Genomic DNA, 20,235 nt, shown 5'->3' on the forward strand with positions numbered 1-20,235 from the left:
ACTGGCTGGTAAGATACATGATAACATTACCATACCTGTACACAACATACTGGCTGTATATATACATGATAACATTACCATACCTGTACACAACATACTGGCTGGTAAGATACATGATAACATTACCCTACCTGTACACAACATACTGGCTGGTAAGATACATGATAACATTACCATACCTGTACACAACATACTGGCTGTATAGATACATGATAACATTACCATACCTGTACACAACATACTGGCTGTATATATACATGATAACATTACCATACCTGTACACAACATACTGGCTGGTAAGATACATGACAACATTACCATACCTGTACACAACATACTGGCTGGTAAGATACATGACAACATTACCATACCTGTACACAACATACTGGCTGGTAAGATACATGATAACATTACCATACCTGTACACAACACACTGGCTGGTAAGACATCATTATCATGTCACACTAGTATGTATCTTACAGCACTGTCAACACAAGGTATGAATGAACAAGTTCACTGCTTTACACAATATACTCTAGTATGAGAGACATTTTTGCCAGCTCTGAAAACACATTTTCTCTAACACAGTAGATGGTAGCATCCTAAAAAAATACCCACTCTACACCACCCACCACACACTCAAAGGTGAACCTCACCTTCAGGATATCAGTATACAGCAGCACTGTTTCCATCCTCCAGTACTGTGATTTATAATACAGACGCAGTCTTTTCAACTCTGTTTGCACAAAGCACCAGTACCCATGTCATTTTGTTCTCTTTGTGTCCTCCAAAGTCTTTGATTGGATCCTTATGGTGGACTGTCAATGAACAGGTATTTTTTTTGCAAGAACAGAGCAGTCCTCTGAAAGTAGAAATGGATCCCATTTGACAGTCAGTCGTCAGGTCGTCATGTACTTGAGTGTGTTTTTCTCCAAATATCAAAGGGCTGCCTGGCTCAGTGACTATCTGAAATGAGATCACAGTCACGGTGTGTGCATAGATACAGTGCATTCAGAAAGTATTCAGACCCCTTGACTTTTTCCACATTTTGTTTACGTTACAGCCTTATTCTAAAATTGATTAAATTACATTCTTTACTCATCAATCTACACACAATACCCCATAATGACAAAGTGAAAACAGGTTTTTTGAAAATGTTGCTAATTTATTGCAAATAAAATACAGAAATACCTTATTGACGTAAGTATTCAGACCCTTTGCTATGTGTCTCAAAATTGAGCTCAGGTGCATCCTGTTTCCATTGATCATCCTTGAGATGTTTCAACAACTTGATTGGAGTCAACCTTTGGTCAATTCAATTAATTGGAGATCACTTGGAAAGGCACACACCTGTCTATATAAGGTCCCACAGTTGACAGTGCATGTCAGAGCAAAAACCAAGCCATGAGGTCAAAGGAATTGTCCAATTAGCTCTGAGACAGGATTGTGTCGAGGCACAGATCTGGGGCAGGGTATCAAAAAATGTCTGCAGCATTGAAGGTCCCCAAGAACACAGTGGCTTCCATCATTCTTAAAATGGAAGAAATCCTTCTTAGACCTGGCTGCCAGGCCAAACTGAGCAATCGGGGGAAAGGGTCTTGGTCAGGGAGGTGACCAAGTACCCGATGGTCACTCTGACAGAGCTCCAGAGTTCCTCTGTGGAGATGGGAGAACCTTCCAGAAGGACAACCATCTCTACAGCACTCCACCAATAAGGCATTTATGGTAGAGTGGCCAGACGGAAGCCACTCCTCAGTAAAAGGTACATGACAGCTCGCTTGGAGTTTTCCAAATGCGCCTAAAGGACTCTGACCATGAAACAAGATTCTCTGGTCTGATGAACCCAAGATTGAACTCTCTGGCCTGAATGCCAAGCATCATGTCTGGAGGAAACCTGGCATCATCGCTACGGTGAAGCATTGTGCTGGCAGCATCATGCTGTGTGCATGTTTTTTATCGGCAGGGACTGGGAGACTAGTCAGGATCGAGGGAAAGATGAATGGAGCAAAGTACAGAGAGATCCTTGATGAAAACCTGCTCCAGAGCGCTCAGGACCTCAGACTGGGGTGAGGGTTCATCTTACAACAGGACAGCAACCCTAAGCACACAGCCAAGACAATGCAGGAGTGGCTTCGGGACAAGTCTCTGGATGTCTTTGAGTGGCCCAGCCAGAGCCCTGACTTGAATCCGATCTAACATCTCTGGAGATAACTGAAAATAGCTGTGCAGCGACGCTCCACATACAACCCGACAGAGCTTGAGATGATATGCAGAGAAGAATGGGGGAAACTCCCCAAATACATGTGTGCCAAGCTTGTAGCATCCTTCCCAACAAGACTCGAGGCTGTAATCACTGCCAAAGCTTCAACAAAGTACCGAGTAAAGGGTCTGAATAATATATATTATTCATGTATATATCTATACATTTGCAAAAATGTCTAAAAACCTGTTTTTGCTTTGTCATTATGGGGTATTGTGTGTAGATTGACGAGGGGAAAAAACATTTAATGCATTTTAGAATAAGGCTGTCACGTAACAAAATGTGGAAAATGTCAAGGGTTTTTCTCGTTCCGACTGGCAAATGAACGCGGCAAAATGTTAAGCAATCTGTGTGACTTCTGTTTGACGTCATTGGTAGTAAAGCTCGCCTCAATCACCACGACGGGTCAAATAGTTGGGAATGTAATAATCAAACAGACCAGAGTCTGAGGATCTTCATCAGAGACAGCTGTGTTGTGAATAGTGAGTGTTCTATAGGACTAGTCATAATCTCTCTTCTATCTGTAGCTGGTCTTTAATATTACTACAACAGCTCCATTTTTTAAAATTAGACTTTTGGGGGTTGATCCTGTATATTGTCAGTTGCAGCTGTTAGCCTCCTATAGTCAGTTCTACTGTAGTAAATGGAATACTGTACAGCTAGCCTTGTTGTTATAAGGTTTTGGGAGGTTTGTCCTGTGATGTTGTCATGAAGGTTTTATATCCAGCTAGTTACAGTTGTCCACTTTTCCTCTCTGACCCTGTACAGTATTTTGAAGATACCGTCCAGTCGACTGTTCAGATTTCAATTGGAATGATTTCAAGCTGGACTCTGCCATGGAGTAATTATTTTTACATTGTGTGTGTTTTGTGGTCACCAGTAATGACTAGCCTACAGGAACACATCACAGTCTCCTTTTAAAAGTGTACTAAACAGTTCTATCATTATCTGAGTTCTGCCCATTGTTTATAAGCCCTAGACTGTGTGTACATAGTTGAGTATTTTAGTGGCCTCATCCATTATTACCATAAGGTTTTGTACTTGGCTCTCTCCAGATGCACCCCTACATACTGTGGGAACAAACTACAGGAACACAGACAGACTGACTACATACTATTAGTGTATTTAGAGGGTTTCCGAAGTCCGACAGAGAGCTGTGAGACGTGTGTTTAAGTGAACTAGTTTTCTCAGCAGTCTTTAGTGTCTATTGCAGACCTATTGCAGACCTCCTGCAATCTGGCTTGTTTCAGGAAACTTTTAAAATACTTACTAGCCACAACAAAGTACAACACATGGGAGTTCCATAATATTTGATAACTAATTTAAGCAGTCTAATGTAATGTATTGCATTACAGCAAGGGACATCATCATTTGCCTGACAACTCAAACTGAATTCTTCCTCTGATCTATCGTTCGCTACATACTTCAGTCTGAGACTGCCATCATTTAAGTTGTTTGTGTTGATGTCAAAATGAAGGGGTGTTGTACAGAACAAAGTCAAAAGTGATTGGATAATCTCTAACCAATCAGAGTATCACAGCAAATAAAGAATTTTTGAAACGCTGCTTTACCCACATGTGTTCTGGCCCAACCCATTGGTTTATGGGACCAATCGGACAGTCTAGAATGGATTTTCATTCTAGAAATCGGCGGGGAGTTACTCGGATCCAGACTCATTGAGGAGAAGAAAATAACTTCCGTGGGCGTAGCGTTTGGCTAGAGCAATGAGTTTGGGTAGCCAGGCAACACCATTGTATCATGGCTTCGTTGCACAGTAAACCTTACTAAATCTTGGCATATGTCCCATCATGCATGCTTTAGTTGCATATTCAATAGTGCTTCAATATTTGAATAGGCAATTTAGTCAAGTCTTGCATAAACCTAAGGGATCACTTTGTGGTTGTTTGTGGAAAAGCAAGAGTACACTTTCATTCAGCACAGCATGCTTTGAATGTCCAGTCAGTAACTTACCCTACACCTAGCCTTCTGAGAAACTCAGCCCAACCAGTTCTGAGGTTGAGCAGTAGAATGGCTTTTAACAGAGATGTGAATGATAAGCCTGTCTGGATGACTTATTTACTTAATAAGAAGCATCAACCACAGAGGAAGTTTCTCTGAACGAGAGACCTTGGACCAGCGACTTGAAATACTTCCTCTTCTAGGCCAAGGCTGTGTGCACATCACATTACGGTCTGACATCGTCTGATGACAGCGATGGGTTAATGTCCTATCTACAGTATCTCTCTGTCATGGGACTCTGTTTTCCTTCTGTCATCTCTTCCAGTGGACCATTCAACTGATCCAACCCTCACTGTATCACCCTCACCTGGTTCTCTTCAACCACGGTCTAAACTGGCAGTCTAAACTGGCGGCCTGCACTGGCTAAACATGTGCATGTGATTTGTCAGGGCAAGTTCAGATTTCTCTCCGTGGAGGGAGTTATATTGTTTGCCCCTGCAAGCCTGGGTTTGGCTTTCCACAATGTTCCACCCTTGGCACTTATTTAGTTGTTGGCAGCTGCTGTCAGATTGATTGACTAGGCCAGAGAATGTGCTGTTTCTGCAGAGCCTGCTGACTGTAGTGCCATTCAAGCTGTTTGGCTGAAAGAAGATGGGACGATCAATACCTGTTTAGAGTGGAGGGTGATGGATGCAGTGACTTTATATTCTCTGCATCGCTACATTCTTGAGATACTTGAGTAGTATTGTTCAGGCTAAAGAGGTGACTCCAGATGTACCCTGACATACTGTGGCAACAAACTACAGGAACACAGACAGAATAACTACATTTCAGAAGTCCAGCAGAGAGCTGTGAGAATGTGTTAATTAGTTTTGTCTGAGACCCTATTGCAGACCTCAGGAAACACAGGTTCAGAGAGGGGGTTCACAGTTGATGGCATAGAATTGAGAGTGATTGAGTGTGAAATGTCCTCAGTGTTCAAGGTGGGGTTGTTCTTCTAATCATGCTAGCTCATGTTGGAACGATTCCTTGTAAATCCTTTGATTGCACTGAGGAATTTCTCACAGATATTTTGCAAAACTGTGGTCTCTTTGGCTGTAATTGGGTTTTAGTTATGTCCAATTGAATTTCACAGTGATTATTCAAACACATGCTTTGGTGATTACTTACAGTACCTCCTCTGCCCTTCCTTAACCCTTTACAGAGTTGGGTTTGGTTGATTTTAATTTGGAAAAACGTTCTGAAAACCTTCCAAAAACCACCCTTCAAATACAGTTTGTTCTCACACTGTGTCTTTGATGTTCTCTAGACCAGTGTTTCCCAACTCTGGTCCTCGAGAACCCCTGGCCCCAACAGCACACATTTTTGTTGTAGCCCCGGACAAAAATACCTGATTCAACTTGTCAAGGGCTTGACGATTAGTTGCCAAGTAGAATCAGGTGTGCTTGTCCGGGGCCACAAAAAAAGATATATACTGTTGGGGGTACGTTAGGACCGGAGTTTGCGAACACTGCCCAACACTCTTCTAAAAAAAAAAAGGGTTCCAAAAGGGTTCTTCGGCTTTCCACATAGGATAACCCTTTTTGGTTCCAGGCAGAGCCCTTTTGGGTTCCATATAGAACACTCTGTAGAAAGGAACCCAAAAGCGTTCTACCTGGAACCAAAAAGGGTTCTTCAAATGGTTCTCCAATTGGGACAGCCGAAGAACCCTTTCAGATTCTATATAAGAGTGTAGAAGATGTGAGTGCAGGAGAGGAGTGTCCAGATCGGCGGCTTTGTCTGGCCTGACCTAAATACCCAGCCATGTGGACACTAATGGGGATAAACATGCAGAGCCAGGAAACAACACCTCCAGCCCCTTCATCACCACATTGGCCCTGGGACTGCCTGGAGACAGAGGCCTGGAGACAGTAGTGCTGTAGCCTCTCTGTCTCTGGTTCCAGACTTTGGCCTGATATGAACCATCTCTTAGTGAGATAGGATCAGTGTTTTATATCTAACCCACCCTACTGCTAGTGTAATATCAGTGTAGTGTACTGTAGGTTGTATGTTTTTTATCTGAACCCCCTGCTGTAATTCAACTTGCTAGTTGTGGGGGATAATTGCAGATCAAAGCAGACCTCTGGTGTGGGATCTGGAACAGGCCCGGGCCGTGTTGATGCTGGTTCAGGTTTATTTTGGTTTGGCCTATGGGTGGAAACTTCAAATATTATGAAAGGAGAATGTTGAGAAATGCACCCCAGTGTGTGTGTTTCTGGTAACCGGGGGCCCTCATTACAAGCACATGTGCGGCGATGGGTTATGCTGCTCTGTTCTCTGCTGGGTGAGTAGCACTGTAGACTCAGGACTGATGTTCCTCAGAGGGGTGATCTCTGGAGGAGCTAGGGGTCGGGCAGAGAGATCAGCGGCTGATTTGGCCAAAGCCCTGGGGGATTATGGGAGGGTGAGGACTTAGCTGCGCAGCTCTTACTGCAGTGTATGATGGGTAATGCCACTCACAACTGGAGCCTTGACAGACTTTCTCAAGCAGTCATACCATACTCTGTCCGTTATCACGGTTTTGTCAAAATGCATTTGCATGAACAATTATTGGCATTTAACATGTTAAGGGTATTCTGGACATTTTCTGTTCACTCTTTGCAATGCTGCTTGTTGACATAGTAATGCTAATTGAGGATGATGTTAACAAGTACCAAGTTCCACACAAGTCACTAAACGTTCACTAGACAACACAATTTATCACGTCCTCTAAAAGGTGCTGTTAGCGTAACAATTACTGCGTTTACAGTATCAAGTGATATTTCATACTGAATTTGTGACGAGGAAGACCGGACACACACACTCCTTTCTGTCCCAGCCTGCATCAGGCTTTCTGAATAGAACCACAGTTGCTTGCTTAATTACGACATTACGGTTCACTCATTCTCGATTTACATAACACTTTTGTGTTTGTTTGTTTGACCCAAAGTGGACTATAATGGTGGTCTTTTTGGTGAAAAGAGCTGTTATTATTTTTGCTCCTCTTTCGGTTGCCCTGGAGACCGGAGACCATTGGCTGTTAAGTGTTATTGCTGTAGTAACCTCCCCACACACTAAGCAGAAATACCTCCCTCCATGTTACTGTCCCTTGGCTCGCTGGAAGGGGCACATTAACTGTGTTCATTCTCATTTATAGGAGACTTCTGAATGTAAATACCTACTTATCTCCTACTGTGAATGTAAATAACTACTTATCTCCTACTGTGAATGTAAATAACTACTTATCTCCTACTGTGAATGTAAATACCTACTTATCTCCTACTGTGAATGTAAATACCTACTTATCTCCCACTGTGAATGTAAATAACTATTTATCTCCTACTGTGAATGTAAATACCTACTTATCTCATGCTGTGTTAAGCTTGACCCCAGAAATCATTAAGGTCAACCATTAACTATAAACCTTTTTTTCATAACTTGAAAAAGCCCACTGTTCAAAACGTTTTGTGCAATACTGTAGCCCCCTGGATTACTGCTCCAAACTGCTCTCTACAACAGAATTTAACACAAACTCTGCAGAATCAGTATTGATGTGTTGGTTCTATTCTGTCCATAGGGAACCAGAGGGTCTCAGTCAGCAGTCTACTGGTGTGCCATGGTCTGCTGCTGGTGGGGACCAACCTGGGGGTGACAGTGGCCCTCTCTGTCCCCAGACTACAGGGAATCCCCAAGGTCACAGGTGGGTGCATCTTCCCTGAAGATTATTCCAGATTATCTAAAACTCCCAATGAGGAATTATATGGCAAACCATCCATTTCGTGTCATAGTTTTGGGGTAAAGGAAGGGATTTGGGTACCAAGTGCATTAAGGACTTTATCAATGTAACTGGAGCACAACATGGGTTAATGGGCCTTAGTTATTATCATTCAGGTTCCAGCTGCCTTGATAGTTTAGTGGCACCTTTCTCACAATGATACTGTCTTTTAATTGATATGACTCAAAGCTAGTTTCCATGTGCCTCTGGTCTACGGAATTCTTAGTCTCTGGAGGCTACTGCCAAAAGTGGGCAATTTGAAACACATATGTAGTTACAAACAGTATTTTCCAGTAAATTTAGTAATGTGTGTCTGGATATTTGGCTGTCGTAGGACGGGGCATGGTATCCTTCCACGCCCACCATGGCCCAGTAAAGTTCCTCACCATGGCAGCCGCGGTGTGCAACCGGCCCTCTGGCAGCCCAGGCCACAGCCTACCTAGCCAGCCAGGAGGCACCAAGGACGGGGAGAAGGCCCAGGCCTCCCCACCTCCAACCCCAGGCTCCACACCCACTCTAGCTCCCACCCAGGGCCGGGGAGTGTGGCTGGGGGAGGCAGGCTGCACTTCCATGGCCCTCCAGGACTCCCTGTCCTCCTCCTGTGGCTCCCTGGCTCTGTCCCAGGGCTCTCTGGAGCACGGGCTCGAGGACGGGGCCATCTATGACCTGGTCAATGATCCGGCCCACCACCAGAGGGGCAGGAGGGTCCAGAAGGTGGACGTCAGCTCTCTGCTGGTGGTTTCAGGGGGGCTGGGTCACCACAGGGTCAACAGGAAGACCAAACAGTCCCGTCAGGAGGAGACGGTGTCCAACATCATGGTGTGGCAGATCCCTCTACTCAACATGTGAGAGAGACCAGAGAGTAGAGAGTAACTAGTTCAGTGTAACAAGGTGAGTGGGGCCATAGTCACTGTAGTATTCAATAGTGTTAATGGTTTCATAACCATAATCCTGTCATGTCTCCCCATAATCCTCCTCATTCTCTTATTCTCTCACCTTGTCCCCAAAGACTGAGGATGCTGCAGTTCCTACTTGATATCAGTGACACTCCAAAGGATATCCATTAATTCCCATGGTTGTCTGGACTTTGGGATCAATCAACTCAACTATGTGTCTTATAATGAGAAATACTCCAGAGGGCATCACATGAATAATAGCAAGAGTTTCTGATATCTCCTACCCAGTGACCTTCTGTTCATGTGGGACATTCCTATTGGGTAATGGGTACAAATGGATCAATACACTTTAACCACTTAATAATGGCACCTGACTTGAATCCAATGAAGAGTACCTGAATATGTAGAAAAACCACTGGAATGTCCCTAATGTATTATGTCATTTTGAGAGAGGACCGATGAAATGTTACTTGTTATAACATGGCTAATATTTTGTGTGACTGAGACGTGCCTGATCACCAGAGTGTTGATGGCACAATAATTGTATCCGGGCTAATCACATAGATAGACATCAGACATTCCCATTTTCCTACGTAGACAGAATTTGAGGAAAGCCAGGCAACAATGTCTACTCCGACACTTCCACTGTTAGGAACAAGCATTATTTGGGGCCAAAGCCTTCTCATGATCATATCCATTGGCCGTGCTATGTTCTATGAATTGGGTCTGTTAATAGATATGTTTACTTGTTTGTTATTGGGTCAGGGAGAGATCATTTGTCCGCAATGGTGCCCATATTTCATTGGTACACTGAAGCTTAAAGTGTGCTTATGTTGTCATCAAGTGGCTATGGAGGGTGAGTGGTTGCTGATATGAGGTATGATGGGACTTCCTGGCTGGCCAGGTTTCCAGTAGATCCTAAATGGAGGGAGAGTCTCTAACTGTTACCAGATGAAAAGAAGGGGTTGTTACTTGCTCAAACACATTTGTCTAAAGGATATTTAAAAAATGTAACTAAAGCTTTATACTTTTGTTCCATTTTGTATGTACTTCTGTTGTGTATATTAACACTATACATGTTTTATTCAGCAGCCTTGTGTATGATTTATTTCATGTATGCATACTCAGCCTGCTCACTTTATTTCAACCAAAACGTTGCACTAGTTCAAATATGCTACCAGTAATGTATAGCCTCTGGTATTTGGTCCAATACCAAGCTGTAAGAACAACTATCCACACTTACCATCAAGCACTACACAGCGGATTCAAATAACCAACTCATCACAGCGGATTCAAATAACCAACTCATCACAGCGGATTCAAATAACCAACTCATCACAGCGGATTCAAATAACCAACTCATCACAGCGGATTCAAATAACCAACTCATCACAGCGGATTCAAATAACCAACTCATCAAGCTTTGATTATTTGAATCCGCTGTATGTCAAGCTAGGGCAAAGAATTGGAATGCCGACTGCGATCTAGGTGCAATCGCTCAACATCAGTGCCCAACCTCACTAATGCATTTATGGTGGAATGGAAGCAAGTCCCCGCAGCAATGTTCCAACATCTAGTGGAAAGCCTTCCCAGAAGAGTGGAGGCTGTTATAGCAGCAATGTTCCAACATCTAGTGGAAAGCCTTCCCAGAAGAGTGGAGGCTGTTATAGCAGCAATGTTCCAACATCTAGTGGAAAGCCTTCCCAGAAGAGTGGAGGCTGTTATAGCAGCAATGTTCCAACATCTAGTGGAAAGCCTTCCCAGAAGAGTGGAGGCTGTTATAGCAGCAACGGGGGACCAACTCCATATTAATGTCCATGATTTTGGAATGAGATGTTCGATAAGCAGGTGTCCACATACTTCTGGTCATGTAGTGTACGTACAGTGCCTTCATAAAGTATTCACACCCCTTGACTTTTTCCATATTTTGTTGTTACAGCCTGATTTTAAAATGGATTTAGATTTAGTGTCATTGTCCTACACACAATAACCCATACTGTCAATGCGGAATAATGTTTTTAGTCATTTTTACAAATTCATAAAAAATGTAAAGCTGAAATGTCTTAAGTCAATAAGTATTCAACCTCTTTGTTATGGCAAGCCTAAATAAATGCAGGAGTAAAACTCTGTGTGCAATAAGGGTTTAACATGATTTTTGAGTGACTACATAATCGGGAAAAGGTCCCTCAGTCGAGCGGTGAATTTCAAACACAGATTCAACCACAAAGACCAGGGAGGTTATCCAATGCCTCACAAAGAAGGGCACCTATTGGTAGAGCCAGGCCCGACCTCACTAATGCTTTTGTGGCTGAATGGAAGCAAGTTCCCGCAGCAATGTTCCAACATCTAGTGGAAAGCCTTCGCAGAAGACACTGAATATCCCTTTGAACATGGTGAAGTTATAAATTACACTTTGGATGATGTATCAATACACTCAGTCACTACAAAGATACGGGTGTCCTTCCTGATTCAGTTGCCGTAGAGGAAAGAAAAAACACTCAGGGATTTCACCAGGAGGCCAATGGTGACTTTAAAACAGTTACAGAGTTTAATGGCTGTGATAGGAGACAACTGAGGATGGATCAACAACATTGTAGTTACTAAAGTTAAGAAATTAACGTTTTGTCCTGAATACAAAGTGTTATGTTTGGGGCAAATCCAACACAACACATCCTTGGGTACCACTCTTTGTATTTTCAAGAATGGGGGTGGGTGCATCATGTCATGGGTATACTTGTCCTTGCCAAGGACTAAGGAGTTGTTTTTTTTACGATAAAAAGAAACAGAATACAGCTAAGCACAGGCAAAATCCTAGAGGAAAACATGCTTCAGTTTGCTTTCCAACAGACACTGGGAGATATTCACCATTCAGCAAGACAATACCCTACATAAGACCAGTTAATCCATTGTTCCCTGGGCGCCGAAGACGTGGATGTCGATTAAGGCAACCGCCTGCACCTCTCAGAGGGGTTGGGTTAAATGCGGAAGACAAATTTATTAATTTGAATGCATTCAGTTGTACAACTGACTAGGTATCCCCCTTTCCTTTCCCAAATATACACTGAGTGCACTAAACATTAGGAACAGACTCCAAATATTGAGTTGCACCCCTTTTGCCCTCAGAACAGCCTCAATTTGTCAGGGCATGGACGACAAGGTGTTGAAAGCGTTCCACAGGGATGCTGGCCCATGGTGACTCCAATGCTTCCCACAGTTGTGTCAAGTTGGCTGGATGTACTTTGGGTGGTGGACCATACTTGATACACTTGGGAAACTGTTGAGCGTGAAAAACCCAGCAGTGTTGCAGTTCTTGACACACTCAAACTGGTGCGCCTGGCAACTTCTACCATACCCCGTTCAAAGGCAATTCAATCTTTTGTCTTGCCCATTCACCCTCTGAACGTTACACGTTCACATTCTGTCTCAATTGTCTCAAGGCTTAAATTCCTTCCTTTAACCTTTCCTCCCCTTCATCTACACTGATCAGTCACTGATTAGGAATCATAGCTTTCACCTGGATTCACCTGGTCAGGCATGGAAAGAGCAGGTGTTCCTAATGTTTAGTACACTGGAGTTGCTTACCGAGACGAGTGGCCTAGCTATAGTTTTGACTTAAATTGGCTTGAAAATATGGCAAGATTTGAAAATGGTTGTCTAGCAATGACGAACAACCAACTTGACAGAGCTTGAAGAATTAAAAAAATAATCATTTGCAAAATTCTAACATGTACTGACTAAGGGGTGTGAATACTTATGTAAATTAGATATTTCATTTTCAATACATTTGAAAAATCTTTTAAAAACACTTTCATTTTGTCATTATGGGGTATTGTGTGTAGATGGGTGAGATATTTTAAATCCATTTTGAATTGAGGTTGTAAAACAACATGTGGAATAAGTCTAGGGGTTTGAATTGGTTGTTTTGCTGGTTTTAACTATTTAAAAAGTCAGGTTTGCAATCATTTGAAAGACTGGCCTGAGGGGAGAGATGCTTAAGCAACAAGGTGTGGTATATGGCCAATATACCATGGCTAAGGGATGTTCTTAAGCAAGATGCAATGTGGAGTGCCTGGATACAGCCCTTAGCCATAGTATATTGGCCATATACCACAAACCTCTGAGGTGCCTTATATACTGGTTACCTACTTAATTAGAGCAGTAAAAATAAATGTTTTGTCATACAAGGTCTGATATACCACAACTGTCGTCAGCCAATCAACATGCAATAAAGGTGAGAAAAAAAATGCAGGGCTCGAAAACAGTATTGTATATAGCGCATGGTTTACAGGGGAAGTTGAAGCAATGTTCTTCCTTTCAGACTGAACTATTATGGGATATTGTAGCATACCAAGCAGAATGCAGTAGTAGCCTCCTAGTACATTTTAATCTGGACACATGGGTCTTTAGAGTTACAGTACCCCACTCGGGGAAACACAAACGTGTCCGTTGTATAGTGAACAGCAGACTCGTTGCCCGTTGGGTTTGCTTTTGAAGTACTAGGATTTATACAGAGGCATGGAATTAAAATCGGGGCGTTTGTATAAGAGGCTGTAGTAGGGTCTTACCAATGACAGGCTTATAACGCACGCAGGGGCTCAGATCGCTGGGTTTCCCTCACGGTAAATCGCTCACAAGGAGTGTGAAGGAATGTCGCATTTTTGCCTCCAGCTCGTGCAGGGTGCAAACCCGGCAAATGGGGATAGCCATGTCTATCTATGTATGTGGAGTGAATACTGAGAGGGGGTGTGGTCTACTCTAGATCAATAACCGTCGGTCGGTAGTCTACTGGAAAAGGCAAAAACAGAGTAGTGGCAGCAGAGACGGAGATCCCTGGTCCATGCTGGATTGATTTTTGATGCACTATCTATGCTTAGCTCAGACGCACTGTAGAGCTGCAGGAGGATATTGGCGACATATTTGTTGTGGATCGGTACTCTGAAAGACTAAGTCCTGTAATAACTGTTTGCGTTTGGTTTCAGACAAGACGTAGCTACAGTGGATGTTCTCTTATGAGTTGTGAAGGAATAACAATACTCCATTTACCCGGAGACTATTTGTTCTGGAGCTCAATTAACAAGTGATATGTCTCTAATGGACGTGGAGTTAGGGGCCACATTAACGAAATATCCTCTATATACGAGGGAAAAGACAGCCGTATTGCATTTGTGAGGTTCTCCTATTTTCAAGATTGGGGCTACCTCCCATAACTGGGCTTTGTGTGTGAGAGACTGACGAGAGCAGTCCATTGAATTGCGCTGCCTGCATCTAAACACGTAAGTCGGCTACCCTATAATAATATTCATGCTATTTTGGCCAATGTTTTATATTAGTCGAGATGCATTACCATTTCCATCTTTAATGATGATTTAGCCAAACTGTAAAATTAGCCTGCAATAATTGCATGCGTTGCAATTAAGGCTATATTGCGCACAAGGTTCCCAATTTATATTTCTTAACATTTAATTGTGATGAATGAATGTATTAATACATTTCTATTAACCCATGACACAATTTGACTGCGTAATGTGTGCTTGGACGGATTTCCTTATCCTCCCCTATCGTATTCAACATGAATCTATCTATCAGTCAGCAGTTGCCACTGAAACGGTTATGAATCAGGCAAGAATAACTAAGTACTTCCGGGTCACGGATTTTTGGAATTCTTCAGAATAAGAGTCCCCTTCGGTATACTTTAAAAGTGGTTAACCCCCCCCCCCCATACCCTAATTGGAGTAAACCAACAGACCACAATACTTTTACTACAGGAGGTTAGGGGCACCTTAATTGGAAAGGATGGGCTCGTGGTAATGGCTGGAGCGAATGAGTGGAATGGTATCAAACACATGGTTTGATGGCATTCCATCCGCTCCGTTCCAGCCGTTATTATGAGCCGTCCTCCCCTCAGCAGCCTCCATTGACTTATACTGCTACTTACATCTATTTCGCTCACATCTACAGTACCTGTAGTTAAATAATTATACATATATTCCTAATTTTCTCTTTCTACAAGTGCTGGATTTTCACCCACAGAGGCCAATCCACTATTCATTCTGATGTTAACTCCAACCTTCTAATGTCCACAGATTAAACCACCAGTTTAACGCCATTTTGGAATACATCCCTCCATTTTACTATTATGTCTAACGAGGGTCCTGAACCTCCCTATATGTAATATTTCTACCATATTGCCCTAAATATAAATACTTTACCCAAGAGTATAATGATATTTACCATTGACTGATTTTGTTTTTTCAGATTCCCTAACAATACAGTTTGCAGGTCAATCTGAACCCTGATATTATGACATAACAACCATTCTTGGTCCTGACTCCAAAAGCAAGAGCCACCAATAGCCAGTACCAGAAAATATTTTCTATTGATTCTGTTTCCTCGTGGCAGAGTCTGCCCAAGTCAGACTGTTCAATGCCCCATATATTGAGCTCTCTTTTTGTAGAAAGTATTTTATATAATAGCTTAAACTGAAACGAACGGATTGATGTGTCAATTGTTAGGTATTGGGACATCAACCTATTCACAACTGACTTTAATGTTATACATTATTGCGGTCAAACATTTTAAGTTTAAATAAACTTATATATTTTTATTTATTTATACTAATCATTTATGATTTTTTTTATGGGTGACAGAGAGACTAATTCTTTAATTTCTTTAAGTAATTGTCTCTTCCAATTTTGTGGCAGAGTCACGATGAGTTGGTTATAATTTTGTGTTGGGCATAGACCTCCGTACACTGTTGATAGTTGCTTTGTGACAATTTTACCGTTCTTGTTTACAATGTGCGTCATAAATATTATACCCTTCTTGTAAAACTGTAATTTTTCTCTATCAGTACGTTGGAGTTTAGCCATATTATTTGTTGTAATATTAGATCTGCCTTTTCTGGAGGATGAAATTTAAATTATAGCCAACTCTGTATGAGGAGGATAGTTTAAATACGGATCCATTTTCAGTCCACCGAAAATGTCAGTTTATAAATTGCAAAAAGGCAAAGAGCCCACATTTAAAGATAGAAAATTGTGTACAATGCAATATGTTTGTCCATTGTGCAAAAATTATTGGATTTAAGCCGGTTGGCCACTCTAAGGACCGTAAAATAAGCAACGACGCTCCTCTGGGTGTAAACAGGTTCGATTTGGAAACCACAATTGCTGAGTAGAATGGACCCGCCTCACAGAAAATTGTGTAAGGTGCAATATGTCTGTCCAATATTACAAACTTACTGAACATCGTGCAATAGGAATGGGATAATTAATAATGGGATTCGTTTTTCTAAAGTTGATTATTATAATAATTATTATACTATTAATATTACTAATATTATTAATAATTGCATTATAAATTGTTTTGTTATTTGTATTACTGTTCTACATGATAACTATCGAGTAATCATACAGTTGAATGCTGTTAACAATAATGTCAGTGCTATAATATTATTTGTGCTATATATAAAAATTCTGCAAAAATGTCCTCATAAAATGTTACAAATTTCAACCCTTTTTGTATTTTTTCTTACCATCGTCATTGCGGGACTTTTATTTTGAAGGGAAATCTCGGCGGTCAAGGCCTTATTCATGCTAGGCCTTGCTTATTCTTGCTGGTGGAATGGAGGTGCCACCGAGCATGCGCCCTATGTGCGATTCTCCGGCTAGGGTCGCGATTAATTGAAATACTCGATTAGTATGATCACCCAGTACGTCACGTGTGTTGGCTGTTAATATCTACAATAATTCACTTACTACTCAATTCACACTGTCTAATATCTTTATAATAGGCCTAGAATTAATATTTTCCTGCACAACAAGTGCCAAATGTGCAATTAGACCATATAATAATATCTGTATAATTTAAAAAGTGTGTGTTCTCTTAGTGCCTTTTGCAATAGAGTTTAGTGCATTTGGAGAAAACAACATAAAAGCTACTCCATAAATCTCTGTAGATATGCCAAAGTAGGCTCCATTTGTTCCTTGTGGCGTAAGGGCGCCCCTCCGAGTTTAAGTATCATTGCCAACAATTGACATGTTTTAGTTATTTGAAACTTTCATATTTCAATATATATTTCTCTTCTCCCCTAAAGTGGCAGAGGTTCACGAGACATGACCTGCCAAGATCTGTAGGAGTGATTCCAGAAGACTGTGTTGGATCCTCCTCACTATGAACACTGAGGATCTGTAGGAGTGATTCCAGAAGACTGTGTTGGATCCTCCTCACTATGAACACTGAGGATCTGTAGGAGTGATTCCAGAAGACTGTGTTGGATCCTCCTCACTATGAACACTGAGGATCTGTAGGAGTGATTCCAGAAGACTGTGTTGGATCCTCCTCACTATGAACACTGAGGATCTGTAGGAGTGATTCCAGAAGACTGTGTTGGATCCTCCTCACTATGAACACTGAGGATCTGTAGGAGTGATTCCAGAAGACTGTGTTGGATCCTCCTCACTATGAACACTGAGGATCTGTAGGAGTGATTCCAGAAGACTGTGTTGGATCCTCCTCACTATGAACACTGAGGATCTGTAGGAGTGATTCCAGAAGACTGTGTTGGATCCTCCTCACTATGAACACTGAGGATCTGTAGGAGTGATTCCAGAAGACTTTGTGGGATTCTCCTAATTATAAACACAATTATGAACACTGAGGAGCTGAACTGCCACTAGCTCTGATCAGACAGGATGAATGACAGACAGAGACAGAGAGGAGGGGTGCACACGGTGGAGGCAGATGTCATCTTCCACCACCCCATCTGCTCGGACCTCCTCTCCTCCCCCTCGGATGAGGATGGGGGTGTCTGTTCCCTCCCAAGGAAGCAGGAGGCAAGCAGTAATGTTCCAGACCTGGGATTCGTAGTGGGCGACCAGGGACTCGGTCGACAGAGCACACCAGTTACAAAGGAGTACTTGTTGGATGGTGGTACGGTGATTGGGCATCATCACTTTGACCGTCCACAGGGTGATGGATCACACATCTCAAATACAGATCAGTTTCACATTACGGATCCTTCTCATCAAGCACATACATCTCACATACCCAAGCTTGATGCTGGTAGAAACCAGAACTGTACTCATGGCAGAAACGGTATCAGTGAGGATATGAATGGAGCGAGGGAAAAAGTGCCCTGCAGTGTGGGTCCCTCTCTATGCTTCAAGGGAGAGGCCAGAGAGGAAGCGGAAGGATCTCTGTCCCTCTGTAGAGAGAGCATAGTGAGGAGTCAGTGTCACATCACAAACGTCACTGACTCCCGGGAGCAGGGGACCGCTGCGCCTGACACTCATTGTATCACCATGGGCAACCAGCCAACCATACAAGAGCTGGGGTGCTTGTTCAGCCACAGCTCTCCCACAGAATATGACACATTGCATGGACAGTCAGGGCTTGAGTCGAACCAAGGACACAGGGGCAGTAGTGGACATGCTAGAGTCAGTAACACAACGCCTAAAGAGGAGCCAGATTTAGTGATTGAAGTCGGTGGCCAGAAAATAAGTGTTCACAAGTCTGTTCTGGCAGGGAAGAGTGACTATTTCAAGGCTCGTCAGTCAAGAGACATCCTAAAAGTGAAAGGGCTGAACTACAAGACACTGACCATCCTGATAGACTATATCTACACCTCTCAGATGAATGTGCACAAGGACAATGTGGTAGAGGTGATCACAGGAGCTAAGATCTTACAGATCCCATGTGCCGTCCAGGCTGCTATGGATACCATCTCAGAGCAGGTCACAGCAGAGAACTGTTATGAGATTCTAACTATCGCCAAGAAGCAACGACTCAACGAACTGAAAGAGACGGCCTATCGCTTCATGAGTGACAACTTCCTCCAGATCTTGCAGGACCCAGCGGTGTATGGGCGTCTGACGGGGTCGGAGAGGGATCTGGTCCTGAAGAAGAGAATGGAGGGGAAGAGGTCCCTGATGGTCGCTGAGATCAACGATGTGTTTGACCGTGTCGGGAGCCGACCTCCGAGTCGGTGTAACAGTCGACCACAGAGCCCTCTGTCCGTGGCATCCTTCGAGGAGAACCACATGATTTACTACTTCAACGAGGCAGCCAATGACTGGAGACCTCTGACTCTGATGCCGGAGGACATTAACACTAAGGGCTGTGGGATCTGCACCATGTACAACTACCTGTTTGTGGCCGGTGGGATAAAGGGATATGGGGATAAGGGCAAGGTCTCAGACAGGGTGTTCTGTTACAACCCCATCACTAACCGCTGGAGCGAGGTTCGGCCGCTCAACCAGGCGCGGTCGCAGCTCAAGCTAGTGTCTATGGAGGGTAACTTGTACGCCATAGGAGGGGAGTGTTTGTTCACAGTAGAAAAATATGACCCTCGGACTGATAGATGGACCACAGTGGCTCCCTTACCCAAAGGGGCGTTCGCTGTGGCCCATGAAGCCACCACCTGTAATGGAGAGCTCTATGTCTCTGGAGGTTCTCTGTTCTACCGTCTCCTAAAATATGACCCCAAGAGGGACGAGTGGCAGGAGTGCCCCTACAACAACAGCAGGAAAAAGTCAACCGACATGGTGGCTCTGAAAAGCTTCATCTACAGGTTTGACGTCAACCGTGACCAGGGGGTCACTGTGTTCAAGTACGACACCATAGTGAAAATGTGGCATGACTGCGCATCGCAGCGGCAGGGCAGCCCTATGCCGTTCAGGTGTGCCGTCATCGGAAACTGCATCTATTGTGTGAACAAGACTCAGACTCTGCAGTTTGTGGTGGAGGAGGACGGCTCTTACTTTGTAGATGAACCACTCAAGCCACCACTGGAAGCTAAGGGCCTACTGTTCCCTTTCATCCTCAGTCTGCCTGAGAAGACTGACAGATTGATGTGATGTGACCATGGATCACTGATGCTACGTTACAGACGCCCATCAATCTAATATAGTGGGCCTTAAAATAAGATGAACATTTTCACCTTTATTTTCCCCTGTCCAGTGTACCTGCTCGTAATGGAATGTGTTTCTTTGCATGGCGAGTTAACAGGACAAGCCTTAACAAGGACTACTTTTACATGTTGAATGAGAGCAACCAGAAATGCATCTGACTCTACATAATGAGATAATGACCCACATAGTAGTTTTTGTTTGTTGTTGCATTTCCCTGTGTTCAGTTTTGTATTGTGTACTTTTGCAATTGCAGATAGTTAGAATAGATATTGTTTTGAATATTGTTTGCTGGCTGGTGGCTTTTAGCCAAAAATCGAACCGCAGAGATGGAATAGTCTGAATGAGGGGACAGTTGAGGGGACAAGTGACTGACACAGCTGGCCCTCACAGGTCCTATACGCAAATTACTCAAGCGAA

At 43.0% G+C, this 20,235-nt stretch overlaps 2 protein-coding genes across 6 annotated transcripts in view; both read left to right on the forward strand.

Moving 5' to 3' along the window:
• The window catches only part of arhgef10 (Rho guanine nucleotide exchange factor (GEF) 10), a 76,181-nt gene extending 66,185 nt beyond the window's left edge, over nt 1-9,996 (forward strand). For all 5 annotated transcript variants that reach the window (XM_052486123.1, XM_052486125.1, XM_052486122.1 and 2 more), the window contains 3 exons: nt 7,815-7,937; nt 8,347-8,903; nt 9,022-9,996. In XM_052486123.1, the coding sequence (XP_052342083.1) occupies nt 7,815-7,937; nt 8,347-8,861 (638 nt within the window). In that variant the 3' untranslated portion in view covers nt 8,862-8,903; nt 9,022-9,996. The remainder of the gene's footprint in view (nt 1-7,814; nt 7,938-8,346; nt 8,904-9,021) is intronic.
• Nucleotides 9,997-13,477: 3,481 nt separating this feature from the next.
• On the forward strand, nt 13,478-19,771 carry LOC118362348 (kelch repeat and BTB domain-containing protein 11). Its single transcript, XM_052486127.1, has 2 exons — nt 13,478-14,181; nt 17,004-19,771. Exon 2 carries the CDS (start codon nt 17,602-17,604, stop codon nt 19,762-19,764), a length of 2,163 nt encoding a protein of 720 aa, XP_052342087.1. The 5' UTR covers nt 13,478-14,181; nt 17,004-17,601; the 3' UTR covers nt 19,765-19,771.
• The last annotated feature ends 464 nt before the right edge of the window (nt 19,772-20,235 follow it).

This window comes from Oncorhynchus keta, chromosome 29 (assembly GCF_023373465.1).
Source record: "Oncorhynchus keta strain PuntledgeMale-10-30-2019 chromosome 29, Oket_V2, whole genome shotgun sequence".
Classification (NCBI taxonomy): domain Eukaryota; kingdom Metazoa; phylum Chordata; class Actinopteri; order Salmoniformes; family Salmonidae; genus Oncorhynchus; species Oncorhynchus keta.

Coding starts and splice junctions, on each gene's coding strand:
- LOC118362348 (XM_052486127.1), top strand. CDS start 17,602: ATGAATGACAGACAGAGACAGAGAGGAGGGGTGCACACGGTGGAGGCA.